This window comes from Solea senegalensis, linkage group LG21, assembly GCF_019176455.1.
Source record: "Solea senegalensis isolate Sse05_10M linkage group LG21, IFAPA_SoseM_1, whole genome shotgun sequence".
NCBI lineage: Eukaryota > Metazoa > Chordata > Actinopteri > Pleuronectiformes > Soleidae > Solea > Solea senegalensis.
The window spans coordinates 7,142,174-7,158,084 of NC_058040.1; the positions used below are offsets into that span (position 1 = coordinate 7,142,174).

Below are 15,911 nucleotides of genomic sequence, written 5' to 3' on the forward strand. Positions count from 1 at the left end.
GGAGAATTCTGGCCCCTCTGACAATCGTGGGGGCCTTCTGATTTTAGGCTGATTTGAACAGATTATCTGGCTAGATTATCATGTAGTGATTATCATGTAGCAATTTCAACGCCATCAAATTGTAAGTGTTTCACATGTTTGATATTTACAATTAAACAGCGATTGGGTCATGAGCAGAACCCTGCAAAAACTATGAGTTGACCGGGAAGCGACTGTTGCATACTTTTTTATTTAGAATTGTAACTTGTACGAGCAAAGTGGATTTTGTCTTCTCAGCCATGACTTCATCCACAGTTTTTTTTGCGGTTCTCAGCACAAAAAGAAATTGCGCACACACAACAGCTATTGACTGACCATGCAGACAGTCCAGTCCACCTCCGTGTGTGTTTATATTCTGAAGTCACATTAAATCATGCGAGTTTCTGTGAGATCCCAAATCCCTGGAATCTCCTCACTGACGTCGTTTGATTAAAAGCCAAGTGTGTGGTCCTGCGCGTTGACCGGATTGTCTTTCTCAGGATTAGAATTGAAAATCGGTTCCCAAAGTTTGTTGTGTCTCTGGTCTCCCAGGTTTTAGAAGTCAAGTCTGATTTCCTCTAGTGTGGGACAGGCTTTAACCGACACTAAATGCTTGATGCAAGTAAATTACTTTTCTTCTACGCTCGAAATGTGTAGACATGACAAGTGTTGAGCTATTGTATGTCCTCTGTAGCTTTCACAGAGAAGGGATTATCTGGACAAGGTTTGGTGTTTTCATACCTCTGTGATGGGGGAACGTCTGGTTTTTCTTTTGTAGGTTCGACATTGCCGTGGTATGTCATGTTATTTTAAAGTGACCCATTTGCAGCCTTTCCACTGCCGCAACAAAGTACAACAGCGTTTAATTGCATCCATCTGAGGCCCAAGACTCTCAGAGGTTATCCGTTAACACTGCAGCATTCCTGTTATGTCAGCAAACTGCAGGTCACAGTGATTATGCAGTTTTTAGTGGCTCACTCCCAATAAAAGGTGAGATGACATCAGATCGGTGCATCAACGGCTGTGAATAATGCAATTAAACAGTAAAGGTCACATTTTTATGTGCACTCCTCTAGTGTTTTTGGTGTTTTGGTTCAAAGATGATCCCAAAAAGCCTCCTCAGTTAAACCCCTCACAGACTCATGCACTCTAATTGATTGGCGTGACGGTCGTCAGTTGTTGACTTCCTGTTTTCCATGTGACGCGCTGTCTCTCCAAGCAAGCAACACGTAGAGTATTTTTCTGAAAGGTCTTTCAATAATTCAGATTAAGCTACAAATTATAAAGTTTGCCTGTTGGCTCTGATGTATAAAACTGATTTGTTCCATGCTGTCTTACTACTGAAATGTGGCAAGTGTTTATAGGTTATTAGTTCTTTGTATTGATTGCCTTTTTATGAGATCATATTTGCTCTTTTTATTCCTCTATTCTGTACAACCTCTATCATTTCTGTACAAAATCTCTAATAAAGTAAAATGTAAGTTTCAAACATGAAAGGAGAGAAATATTGACGTTTTTAAAGCAAAACAGTTTTGGTTTACTGTCGGCTGTGAAAATTGGGGAATGAGTAAACAGTGTCAACTCTTCCTTCCTTTTTTTATTATAGATTTTTTTTTGTTTTATGCTTATCTCATGCACTAACGCTTTTGTTTTGAATTTAAGTGCAGCATCACTGGGTCAAATCAATGCTGACACTGTTATTTGTAATGTAGAGATTTATTTAATAGATGACTGTAGCCTTATTTGCCAAAGACCGTTAGGCCCTCAGCCATTTGTACCACCACTGTGCCACTACACACAGAGCACTGCTTACACACTACACACAAAGAGGAATGGTAAGAGTGAAAATAACAATTTCAACATTCCGCAAGTGTCCCACGTCTCGAGGGCCTCAGTGTGAAGGAAATAAAACTGAGAGAAAGGTGTGAATCCAAAGGATTTAGACTTTTGTCAGTTTCAGCTCGTCATAAAATTGTTTCACGGACACACAAAGCGCTGTGCACAATATGGAGCTATATGGATGTCCCTTCAATTACATTCAAAACGAGGTTCTCGTGTTTTGCTAGGGTTGTGTGAACAGTCTCAAATTATAGTAGTTTGGAGGATCTTTGTTTAAATTGCCCTGATGTTTAAAGTTAGTCTCCGTTCAAGTCATTGTTTCACCGCTCGACTCAAACTAGTGCGTACATATAGGGCAAACACTTGTTTTTAATTAGGTTGCACAGAGCGAGAGAGAAAATGCATCGCTGCCCGTGTCAGCAGTAATTTTCTTCAGTTAACTTGCTCACAGAAATTTTTTGAAGAGAAATTTAGTTTATCTCTTCATATGCACTCTTCCCTCGTACCCTGTCCTCTGACCTTTTACCTGTCAAGTGGTTTATGTAGTGGAAACACACCATGACCTCTTTGTTTTACTTGTCAAGCAACGATATACAACAGAAAGAGATTCTGATGATGTTTTTATAATGTCATAGAGCAGCAAAAGTTCCCAAAGTGATGACTTTTCTTTCAACTGGATCTTTTCACCTTTTAGATAACTTATTATATTATTCAATTATTCATGACTCCAAAAGCCATTGATGTAACTACACTCCCTGTTCTAGACTATGGGTTGGCTCTTACAGTACAGCTGTGCACGTACCCTGTCACTACAAATTACTGCAGGTCCAAGCTCACCTTTCCTCGTCTTTACAACTCCGACCGCCAGTTTATTGTCTTTACACCGGAGGCTGCGAGAAAAAGAGCTGTCCTGAAAACCAGGTCCCAGGAGGCGAGTGCAGAAGTAACTCGAGGAGGAGATGAGAGAGAGAGCTACAGGGAGATAAACAGACAGACATGGAAACGGAGGGATGGAGAAAGCAAGACAAACAGTGCCGCATTGAGTCGAGAGGTGTGAGGATGTTTGATAAGCCATTATCACTGTGTTTGGAGGGCATTGGGCCCTTTCTCACTGCTGCCATCCTCCTCCTTTTGTCTATTTAATCTTTTTTGCAGCCAAACATTTGGTATGCAAGCTATAGGGAGATACGGGCTGACACGGACTGATGGGCTGCCTGTGCCTGTTGTGTTTTTTATCCAATGACTCCTCATTTATCAGGACCACAAGAGAATAGATAAGGAGCCCGTTTCACTGTTTTATGTGCATTTCTTACAGTCACAGTTTGTCTTTCTGTTTCAGCCTCCCTTGTTTTTCCTCCTCTATGTGACCACTTTGTATCCGTGTATCCTTTTGTTACATGTACTCACCCTTTGTTTTATCTATCTCGAATTTCTCCCTCTCTGTCTCTGTCTGCTCCTTTCCTCCTCTCTTCCTAAGCAGATTCGCTCCTTGTTTTTGCAGGAGAGGCGCTCGCCATCATGCAAGGTCCATCTCCTGCGACGCACCATCAGCGTTCCAGTGGAAACTCAGTTTCCAGAATTCCACAGCCAGCTGTCCACTGAGAGCGGTGAGTAGCCCCGAGGAGGACATGCTTTGACTCCACCTGCTGTGATGAAGACGCCGCGTCTGCATTTCCATGCACAAATATAAGTGATAAACAAATGTCCTTCGAAGTTGTTTCACACGGGGTATGGTCACATGGATCTTAGTTCTGACAAAGAGTGTGGAGCTTGTCCGTGTTTTTAATGGCTTGGCTCTGGGTTTGATTTGTCGCATGTGCCTGGGAAAGCTACATGTCAGGTCAAAGTCAAACATGAGCACTTAGACCATATGCAGATGCTTGTGGGCAGTGGAAACCCAGCACTTCGGCAAAGTGTCCAGTCACACACCTACAGGACACAGCCTTGCACTGCCTGTATGAGTCATTAAGAAAAAAAAAAAGAAGAAATTGCTACTCACTCCTCTCTTCTACCTCATATCCACTAGATGGAGAGCTTGCTGCTCCATAGCACTCCAGCACACTTAACGTTTCATTCTAAGCCACTAAGACAGACACTGGTGAAGGATTTGGTCTCTTTGAAAATGCAGTCGACACGTCGTATCTGCCCTGTTGCTTTTACCACAATGAAATGCTTGTGATATAACTTTTTTTTTTACGTCTGCGGAGAAGACGGAGCACCTCAGTAAAAACAACATTAGTGTCTATGAAAGAGAAAACACTGAATCAGTCCCAGCATTTGAATTCCACAGTTACTGTTGCTGGGTTGTTCGCTGGGCATGCAACATAATGTGACCCTAAACACTGAATCAGTGTGAGCGGTGCTCATTTGGTGCAAATTCTTTCTCATGATGTCATTACATTATTCTGTATATAGCACAGTGCATTAAGTCTATGCTTTTACTAAGTTAAGCAAATTCCTGACGTGTGTTACACATAGTTCCTGAGACGGTTAGATTTTATGTCTGACTTGGCATTGTTGTTTGCTTTTTCACTCAAGACACGTGTACATTTCTGTATTATGGCACAGTGATGCTTTGTGCTCCTTTCTGCAGTTTCACTCACTTTTACACACTTTGAAATGAACAAGTGAGTTTGTGGTTAGATTGGTATGTGGTGATGTCTATAGACTAATAACCCTCGCAATTTAGGAAGCCCTTAAGTTCCACGTTTACTTACTTTAAGTTGTATTTCATAGCTGACATAAGGAAATACACTGTATGTTTTTTTCTCGGGTAAATCACAGTCACAATCACCTGCTTTTTGTTACTGTGGTTGAGGCGGTTCAAAAAGTGAGGTCACATTCTAGTGTGACAGCAGCTCGATTAATGATACGACGTGAGAGACGTCCTTCTGCTGCTTCAAAGTTACGTGTTACCCGGCGTTCTCTACGTGTCACACATTTGGCCTTAAAAATAAACACAAAGATGATGTTTTTGCTGCGGTCATCATTAGAAGTAAGATCACATGCAACTTCAAAATCATCATCCAGAAGGGCACGCATCCTTCTCTAATCTCTTATCCTTGTCTTTAATTATCATAGTGGATCTGTATAATTCCTGCAGGGAGGCCCTTTTTCATCTAGACCAAAAGCATTGTAAAAAAAAAAACGACTGATCATAATAATTTGATGGCCGTATTCACTTTAATATGCCCATGATACTTTATTTATTCTGCATTTTAGCTAACAGCTACAGAATGCATTACAGTTTTGCAGTTGAGAATTTACATCAATCATTTAAATATATCATTTAATTTCATATATAATTACATTTGATGTGGGTTTCTTTTGTTATTGTCACTTTTAGGACTCACTGCATGGCTGTCGTTGCATAGACGTAAAGGAAAAAGTATGTGTTTTAATATTTGTCACTATGACAAGCATTAGGGGCCACATGGTGGAGTAGTGGCGGATGCTGTTGCCTTGCAGCAAAAAAAGACCCAGGTTTGGACCCGAGTTTCTTCCCACTGGCCAAAAACATGCAGAGGTTAACTGCACACTCTAGATTGAATGTAGGTGTGAATGTGAGAGTGAATGGTTGTCCCTGTGTGTTGGCCCTGTGATGGACCGGCGACCTGTCCAGGGTGTTCAGCTGGTATTGGTTCCAGCTCCAAGCGACCCTCATGTGGAGGATAATGTAGTAGAAAGTGAATAAATAAATGAACGAAAAGTTTTCATTCAGTATCGAGAATGTACTGAATTGCCGCTGCTCAGTGGCAAAAAGTAATTTTCACATGAATGCATGAAAAAAAAAAAAAACAAGACAAGCTTTAAATTCTTCACTGACAGATGAGATGTTGTTAAATCTATCTCCAGTGTTCAAATCCAAAATACCAGCGTTCAAAATCGTGTTCCACTTGACGATTCGACGAGCACTAAACCCACTCGCATGATCTATGTTCTACTAAATTATTCTCTACTGTATTTCTCACCTGCTCTTGTCCTTGAATCTTGAATAAATAAGCAGCACAATGAATTAAAACTAACGCTGAGATGAATATGAAATCCGCAGCAAATCATAGGGGCCTCTCATCTCATCGCATCCTCCGCCTCAATATGAGCGGCTGCTGCTATTATTTTGAACTCAAAGTGGTTTTGGCACAAACACAACAAAGACGGAGCACTGTTAACACTCTCAGCAGACCAATTAAGCTACATTTTACTGAGTTAGATGTTTTTATTCTTTGGAATAGTTCTCGACTGTTGGTTCTTTAAAGATGCATGCATATCTGGCCTATTTTACAGTATTTACTGCCTTTCACACACCTTAGCGTTGTAATGTATTTTAAGTATCTTAGTGTTGAATTTAACAGTCTCTATTTATGCTGCTTTTTTTTCCCTCAACACATAACATAATAATATGCTGTGCTATAACTACGAGAGTCTATTTGTACACAGATAAGCTATAACTGATAAAGAAGCCCACCGTTATTTTCAACATAAAGATACATAGTGCAATTTGATGTAGAGCTGCAAATGACGATTATTTTCATAATCGATTAATCTGACGATTATTTCCTCGATTAATCGTTTGGTCCATAAAATATCAGGAAACCTGAAAAAATATTGATTGGTGTTCATCACACCTAGTTTTGTCCACAAACCAAAATGATTAATAATAATAATAACACCATAGCAACACCTCATTTTTAATATATATAAAATATTGATTGTAAATCCGTTACTGGGTTAATCATCAACTGTTTTGATCAGTTTGAGTTGGTTTTTGGACGAACTAGCACAAGTTTCTATTTTTTCAGCTTCTTAAATGTGAATATTTGGTGGTTTCTTCATTCCATATAACAAATAAATCAAACAAATAATCGACAGATTGTTGTATGAAAATAACTGTAAGCTAAAAATGACGATTTCTTCCGTTAACTTTGGTGTGGGAGAGTGAGCGGCTCTGAGTAAAAACTTCCTTATGCTCCGTCTTGATGCCACTGTGTTTTTATGGCAGTCAACAAAAGTCGTCTGTTGCCTGAAATAATAAGTTTGATTCTGAGATCAGCAAAGAGTTTAAAGGCAACTCATTTCTAAACATAAATATTTAATTGTTAGATGGAATTTGGCAGTAGACTCGACAAAAACATTTAATATGTGCTTTGAGACTATTTTTATTTTTATTTTTTCACATTTCATAGGTTACACATCAATTTGATTCTAAAATAATCACCTGACTGCACAAGCTGTCAATTCAGGTCAACAAAAGCTGTTATATTTGCAAAACTGAGAAGGCAGTTGAAAACATGCCGGGGCATTTTAAATCAAATTAACGGTTAACATTTGGGTTACAGTTCTCTGGAAGTTTCTAAATGTTTCTGGCATGTTGATGTTTTTTTTCCAAACTGATGTTACTAACTTGTCATTATGATGAGGGGGAAAAAAAGAATATGCTGAGCATGAAATTGATCAAAGTGGAAACATTCAGCGCTGCCACAGCTCCCTCCTCCCGCCTCTCTCCCCACCACCACCACCACCACCACATTGTGGAAACTGCTCTCCTCTCTCACTCCCTCTCTCTCCTCCCTCTGATTCTGTGCTCCGTTATACTCCCTCTCTCTCTCTCCCCACTCTCCAGAGAGGGGTTCAGTCAGACAGATGTAACACAACAGTAGACGCCTGAGCTGAGCTGGCAGGCTGCAGGGGCCAGACCAGAGCCGGCAGCTCTGCCTGGAGAGAAGAGCAGAGTGAGAGAGAGAGAGAGAGAGAGAGCGCAGACATCAGCGGGCAGGGCAGACGGAATAAAACAGTAGTTGTAGCAGCAGTTTCACCCATTGTAGCCGAGTTACAGAAGTGACCTTGCCTTGGGATATGGGTGTGTGGATCCAGGTGCTCTTCACCCTGTGAATTTAACATGGACCCTGACGCCAGCCCCCGTCCAGAGGCGCAGCATGGTGAGTGAGCTTTGAGGGAGTAGCGGATGAAAAATATTTCAGACCATCACTGTGAATGAAGCTGTAGTGTGTGTCAGCAGTCACATGGTTGTACTGTTAGGCTTCTATTATGACTAGGCTCTCCATTCGGCTCTTAAGCTGTTGACTGGGGCCTCTGTGGTCAAATGAATAGGACTTCAGTCTGTTCTGTTGGGCTCGGGTGGGGGGGGGGCAGGGGTTTAAAGGGTGAGGGGTGTTACATGGCAATGTGATGAAATCAACTGCCTGCTAAAGACATTTTCCTGTAATGACCATTAATCTGTAGCTAAGTTAAATTCTCCTTTTCTTCAGTATTAACATTTTCAGTTGAGTCTGTGGCTGCTCTGGTGCTCGGGGCAGGAAACCCTCTTGCTCTTCGAATGGAATATTTAACAATGAGTGTCGTGGGTGTGCCATTTCTTCTTTTTATTTTTTTTTTCAAAAGCAGAAAGAAGAAATGTGTTATTCCAATGTGTGTATTGCTTTGTATGATCTGTAGTTGTTGCTGCGTGTGGCTGTTTGTGTTAGAAAAGTGGCAAAAGTTCAAAGTGGGACAAGAGAAGGGAAAGAGTTATGTAGACAAATAAATCCAGTGGGATCTAGACTGAACTGTAGGCTCACTCTTTCTCTCCTCCCTCATTTTCTACAGCCTCTTCCCTCCTAATGCTCCAACTGTTCAATCCTAAACAAGATAGTTATAAGGCAGGAAAAAAAAAAAAGTGTATTATTAACAGGGCCAGAAAAGACGATGTTTTGTCTTCTTGGCCGACTGGAAGGACTCTGCCGCGCAGCTGATGAAGAATGTGGTTAACAGAATGAGTCAACAGAGAACATATTTCAAGAGACTGTAGTCTCACTAAAGCCACACTGCTGCTTTATGCACTGGGCGCGCTGCCACGACAGAGAGGGAAAGACAAAACGAAGGGGAAAGGAAACTGTGAAAGATAACTTTAGCATTTTTGTCCATCTGAGATGTAAAACCGCTGTTTTTAGGCAAACTAAAGAGGGAATTTTAGGGTTTTTCCCTTCACCCTCACAGTTAGGTTTCACAAAAGAAAATAATCAGACTTTCCTCATAATATTCACTTTCTGTTTCAAGGCCAGTCAGCTAGCTCCTCCAATACATACAGTTTGAGGAGAGTTCTTCTGAAGGTCTGGTATAAATAACAAAGTGTGAGTCGAAAGAGTAATAATCTGATCTCACCTGATTACATTCTCACCTCAGCTACAGGAGGAGTTCACGCTATTCTCTTGTGCTCGGGCAGGCGCATTAACACATGCATGTGCTGAGATATCATTGCTGCTGTTTGCAAAAAAATATCTATACTCCACAGCATTCTACGTACGCGTTTGTTTTTTTCACATATCAACTTATATACATTCGTTATTTTGCATATAAATTGGATGCTGATATCTCCATATACAGTAGCTGCAGATATGACTGTACCTCTTCGTATTTCCTGTTTGTATCTACAGAGAGCTGATGGTTGTCTCCCATTGTGCATTACTTAAAGCAACTTTTATTTTAACCATAACGGCTCCAAAAACAGCGTCTTTCATTAACACGCTGCACTTTAACCTCTGTGCTTGCACTGTGGGAGATTAGTGTGGCACGTTTGAACACTGAGAAGTGTGTAACTTAATGCAAAACTGCCACATTAAGGCTCAGCAAGTGGAATAACTGAGAGGTTAAAGTCAAAATCTACCTTCGCCATGGCAGTTTTGCTGCAGCGACAGCACATCCAGCAAAAGTTAGATAAGTGTTGCTTTAGGAAAAATATCCAGAGAGGGATTTCAACTGTAAAGTGGTCACTTAAATAACTGTTGTACACGTGTACCCAGCAGTTTTGTCTGCAGTAAACGGAGAATCTAAGTATTTCCCTTTACAAGCAGCACGGCCTAATTCGAGCCCTAAAATGAGCATAACCACTAGTTTATAGGAGCGCAGAGAAATGTCGAGTGAGTACAGTAAAAAAAAAAGGGAGAGGCAAAATATAAGTAGCCTCGGTCTATGTGTTTTTTGTCATAGCTGAGAAAAGTTAAATGCTTGCTCATGTACTGGAGAGGTAAACAGGGACATTGTCGTGTACACACTTTAAATAGAGAGGAATCAAGTCAGCTGAGCTTTCTTCACCTTTTTTTTATTCAACAAGCATTTTTGTGGCAAAATAAATGCTTTTCACTCATTTTTCCATTTTGTGGAGTTTTCTGACTGCACTGCTAAAATTCCCGTAGATTCTATCCAGATGAAACTGTGGTCTTTGCGGGTGAAGGTGCTACAGGGCTTTGTCTTGAAGAATGTTCAGCTTTTAATAAAAGACTTATTCTTGCTCGCGTTGTCATGTGCTGTAGCCAGACTCTGGATCTGGGTGGCACAAGCTGTGTAAATGTAGGCACTGGGATGTCAGCTTACACAATTTAATCTAGTTTTAAGAAAGTGTTATCTCACTTCAGGTCTCATGGCTTGGCCAACCTCGGTGTTTGTTCACTGTGAATTTCAGAAATTAAATAACTGTTAAGAGCAGGGGTGTCAAACTCATTTTAAATTCACGGGGCCACATACAGCATAATCTCATCTCAATTGGGCAGGACCAGTCAAATAATAGTATTATAACCTATTAATATCAAACACACCAAATGTTTCCCTTTGTTTTACATTAAATTAAATATCATCTTACAAAGAAACCCTGAAATTCTTTGAGAAAAATGAATGTGAAATTTTTACAAATTCATCCTGGGGGGCCGGATTGGACCCACTGGTGGGCCGGTTCTGGCCCGCATGTTGTCCATTTGACACCCCAGGTTTAGAGTAATCATTTTGTTGTGATGTGTGGGTGTGCATGCATGTGTGTTTTGTCACACTCAATAAATGCTGCCTCGTGCTCGAGCACCGTTTATTTAAATTCGTTCACAACTGTATTTAACTGCTACTGATAACACAATAATGTGAAATGTATCACGATTAAACATTTCTACACAGCGTGACACATTTGTACAAGAAACATTTTCATGTCATAACGTGAAACGTGACATCCCAATAGGGACGGGACCATGACACTTTTTTGTGTCCGGTATCACAACCTTCCGATACAGTCATTTTTGACCATTTGTGAACTTTTAAGATGGCAAAAACACATTTGTGCTGAGACAATATATATGTATGTATATATGTATGTATGTATGTATATATGTATATGTATATATGTATATATATGTATATATATATATATGTAGGATTTTTGGACTGTATCAGATTTTACATTTTTATCTGCAGTGATATGCAGTGATTTTGACAGCGATTCCATCTCTAAATTACAACATATTGTTGAACGTTATAACGAGATACTGATCTATTTTAATTTTTGCTTGAGTGGTAGTAATTTGACAATGTATAGTTTAAGTGTTGCCCAATAATATTATACTTTAAGCAAGTTTTTATATCATTTCTTCTTATTAAACCACTATATTTTACCAGACTGAGGGAATTGGCTGTAAAAGAAACAAAAAAACACATCAGTTGACCTCTGGTTTTCTGTATTTGCATTTTTTATGAAACAAATGTGAAACCTCTGGTGGCAAGACAGTTTGGCAATGTGTTATGATACTGGTACATTCTTAACTTCTCTCCGGGAAATTTTCAGTGCTTGAGGAACTTGTATTTAACTTTACAAAAGATAATATCCGAGTTTTAAACACCGCTTTATTCAGAAGGTCACTAACTTTATCCTTCTGCTGTTTCTTGCCGGTTAAGCAGTGCATACACAGAATCTCTCCTGCTTCCCAATCAATGTGTGGGCTGTGAAAGCAAAGCAGGGAACTAATGGAGGTGAAAATGCTGACGTTGTCAGAGGTGGCTGGTTTTTTTTCTTCTCTCTCTTCCTGTGAGTTCACTGAGTGGCCCCTCTCCCTTTAAATCCAGCCATTTGTTATTTTAGAGCATTTACATTAAGATATCGATTGTTCCAGGCTAAAACTCTAGATGCAGCAAAAATAAGATATAATCACCTACTCGTATCACTTTAATACTTTAATACTTTACATTTGGTCTCTTCCATTAACAAAGAGGGAAATATCGGGCTCTGTTGTCTCTCTGCCATTTGGTGCTCATCATCAGGTGCAGTTTCTCTGTCACCTGCTGCACCGGATGCAGTGAGAGCTGTAAAAGTAGATTAAGACAATTATGACTCATTATGACTGGCTGTGTGTACTCTGTCATGTGTCAGCAGTTTTCTCTCTAGAACCCCACAGAAGCAGCCCCTGAGAGGCAGCGCAGAGATGAGTGAAACAAGCAGATAAATGATTGTGATCGGTCAGTGAGCTCAGTCCCTGGACATTTACACTATAGACTTGTGCATACACAATTCAGACTCTTTTCCTGTGTCTAGTGGAGTTCTTCCCAAGACTTCTTCTGTGTAGCTTATTCCTCTCTTGTAAGTCGCTTTTGATTAAAACCTCTGCCAAATGCTTAAAAGTAAATGAAAACAAAGCACTAGTTAGCCACCAGGGGGCGACACCAGGTCCCAATCACTGTTTCAGGTCTTTTTTTAAACAACACATGATGTCAAATGTGTCAATTATGCTCAGATTGAGAGAAAATAGCCAGTAAAACATTGCAGATATGAATGGATAACAGTGTGATTGACAGGCTGTTGTTCAGTCGGTGCCTGGTTGCAGGTGACGTCTGTGAACTTACGATCGCAAAAGCCGACACCGTATAAACACCGTCATGTGCTTCTAGAATGGCACATACAAAGGGCTGGTGTTATTGGAAGTTCTGGCTGCTTTGCTTAAAATCACATTGTGGGAATGCACACAGTTGTCTGTCTGCCAAGGATGGCAATTATTAAATGTTCATTTTTTTTAAACTGTCATGATAACTGGTTCTCCACCTCAGTAGCTCTGAGCGCACACACACATATTAACAGTAAACATTGTACAGGTATAGTGCCTGGAAACATTCAGATGCTACATCCAGTTCCATCAGAATTTCTGCTTGCGATGGGATTTCTGTTCCATGCTTATATTTTGGGGTGGCGGGGCCGGTGTGAGGAGGCTGTGAATATTTCTGAAGACAGATGGGGAAAATACACACATCACACACAAGAGGAATGCTGTGGCTATTTGTATAGTGGACTGTAGACCCACAACTCCCTGAAAAACTGGAAAAAGTGAGAAAGGAGGCTGGAAAGGGAGACGTGAAAGCACAGGAGATAAGGAAGATGTTTGCTAACGTCTGGGTTTTTAACAAAAAAAAAAATTACTATATTTTCGCTTCGAATATGAGTGGACAGTGTTTACTGGAGGTCAAGGACCCATTGTATTGCATGCTTTCATGCATTTATGATAAATGCTGGACAAGAGACATTCAGAGGTCTCAAAGAAAACGTCTCAATCTCCAGACTAGCCATCTCCAGATTGTGACTTTGTGTGCCTCTGTCTGTTGGACTGTGTATTTTGTCTGTTTATGCATAATTACAGTGGAGCAAGAGACAAATCTCAGTTGACTTTGTCTTCCTTTTTCTTTCCCTCTCACTTGTCCCTTGTTTTCACAGATTAAGTCTTCTGCAGTGTAACTTTGTCGTAAATAATTCATTTGTATACTGAGTCAGGCTGCAACTTTTAAGCAACTATTTTCAACTAATCTGTTCATCAGTATTTCCCAAATCTCAAAATGATGGATGTTCCTGAAAGTCTTGTTTTATCCACAAACCAAAATTGTCCAGCTTTAAAGGTTTCTTTGATATACAGCGGGAAGAAATATTCACGTTTTAGGAAGCTAAAGCATTCGAGAGCTTGTTTTAAGTATAAAAAAACAAACCGACTAATTGATTACCAGGATACATAGTCGTGGATTCATGGATTAATGGTTGTAGCCTTAATCCTGATACTTAAAACTATGTCCTCCCTGTAATCTGTGTGGGTGTTTGACCTTTCAGTGATGCTCTCAACAATGAGACTCTGGCCCACTGAAAGTGTTGTATTTCAGAAGCAGAAACAAGCGTCATCTGACCAAAAGTTCATGAGATTGTAAAAAGGTCACAAAAGGCCGCAACTGACTCTGGTTCACACATGTAGTGTAGTACCTGAACTCCTCGCCTCTTTCTTTAATCCTCTTCTTGCAGTGTTATGATAAATAATATTAAACTCTTTTCAGATTGCACGGAAAATATTGCACTTGCACATCGCGTATCGTAAGAAAAACTAATCCGAGAAGATCTACAGCTGTGTGACGTCCGCACACACACAGCTGACAGATGAAAAGTTCATCAAACTGGCCAGTCTGTTGATGGTGGATATAAATAACGCTGCAAGAGCAGAGCTAAGCAATAACCTCAGAGGGCTGACTTGTGGCCAGCAGCAACAGTGGCACGCCTCCATTTGGCACCGTATGTCCAGAGAGCCACCCTGATGGGAGGCTGTCAGTCAACACTGAGCCTTGGCTGAGGGAGGGGGGAGGAAGGGAAAGGGAGAACAGGAGGGTTGGGATGGGAGGCAGGAGAAACAGAGGTAAGCAGTGTTATGTATATGAGACAATAGAATGGAGAAGGAAACAGGAATGTTGGCACAAATGTATATCGAACCTGTTCTCCATGTCATGAAGATATTCATATTAAGTGTAACTGTTTGCATTCATGCCGTATTGTGTGATTTTTAGTACAAATACTTTGTTACTGTACTGAAGTATAAAAATTCACATACCCCTCCTTTACTTTATTTGTTTTTCTAGGAACTTTTACTCCACTACATTTCCTCTAACTATCTTTGTTACTAGTTACTATACAATCAGAAGAAGAAGAGTAATCTAGAGCTTTTCTAATCTTGTTGAGCTGCTTAGCACTACAGTTTTTGCCATTCACCCGTTCACACATGTTTCATACCCATTCACACACTTCAACATGGGGTTCCGTGTCTAGCTCAAGGACACATACAGACTATCAGTTGAAAGACTACTCGACCTACCGTGCTACCGTGGCTCAATCCTTACTTCACATATTACTTTTGATGCTTAAAGACAGTGAATGTCATGTACTTTAAGACATTTACTTAAGTAATATTATAAAAAGTGTCATCAACTTCTACCACAGTCATTTTCTGGTAAGTATCTTTCTGTAGTCTCGTATAAAGTACCTTAAAGGGTTAAGGTACTTTATACGAGACTGCCGAAAGGGAGCCAAACGCATTAATGAGCTTGTTACATGCTCGCATATTGGTAGTGTGTATTTCTCCTCTTATGTAAATGCGCTGATCCCACACTGAGCAGACAGTACTCAGGTAGCGGGTGAGAGTAGTGAGGGACTGAGCTGAAGAAGGAGAGGTGGAAAGTACCTACAGTCCTGGGTGTGTGAAAGTAAACTGGTGAAGTCAGAGCGTGTGTTTAGGCAGACGTACTGTATGTCTTTTCCTGGGAGATTCTTATCAAAGTAGGATGTGATGAGCTGATCTTAATCAGTGTTTTGTTTATCCCTCCTCATTGTTTGTGTGGTTTACCCAGCAACAGATCTGCGATGATCCAACAGGGTATTTATTTCAATACCAACGCTGGTGGGAAAATTTGGTCATTTGATCCTGAAATTAGAGCTTTGGGACTGGAAAAGCAGCAACAGAAAACTTGAGATGCCAGGTTTCGAGGTTTAAAGTCTGTCTCTTTTGTTTTCCGACCAAAATGAAAGTGGGGTGAAGTGCTAAAACAGCTCTGTTTCATGTCACATCCCAGACATTGTGTTCTGTCGGTAAAACTTCCTTGATTAAAGAAAAAGAGGTGTACGCTCTGATGAAACGGCAGGGATTCTTTGACAAACAAGTCAATTAATGTCACTCACTGTGGTACAGCATTTTGTGATTTTATAGGTGGCACTAAGGGTCTGTTTAAGTGGCTATTTGGTTGTTAATATTCAGGTGTTGGCAATTTTTATGTTCCATGAGTCCCTTGTGCTCCTGTTGTCAGAAACACGTCTCATTGATATTATATCCAAATGTTGCTGGATTTGGCAGGAAAATGAACCATTTCTCAACCACCCTTCCCCCCTACATTTCTGTACTGAAACAACACATCATGTGAGAAGCATAATATTGGCTGGCTGGATCATTTTCAGAGGCCAC

At 40.4% G+C, this 15,911-nt stretch overlaps 1 protein-coding gene across 1 annotated transcript in view; it reads left to right on the plus strand.

The window, feature by feature from the left end:
- The window catches only part of LOC122758637 (disabled homolog 2-interacting protein-like), a 128,857-nt gene that overhangs the window by 12,752 nt on the left and 100,194 nt on the right, over positions 1 to 15,911 (plus strand). The window contains exon 3 of the mRNA XM_044012904.1: positions 3,359 to 3,464. Coding sequence (XP_043868839.1) covers positions 3,359 to 3,464 — 106 coding nt within the window. The remainder of the gene's footprint in view (positions 1 to 3,358; positions 3,465 to 15,911) is intronic.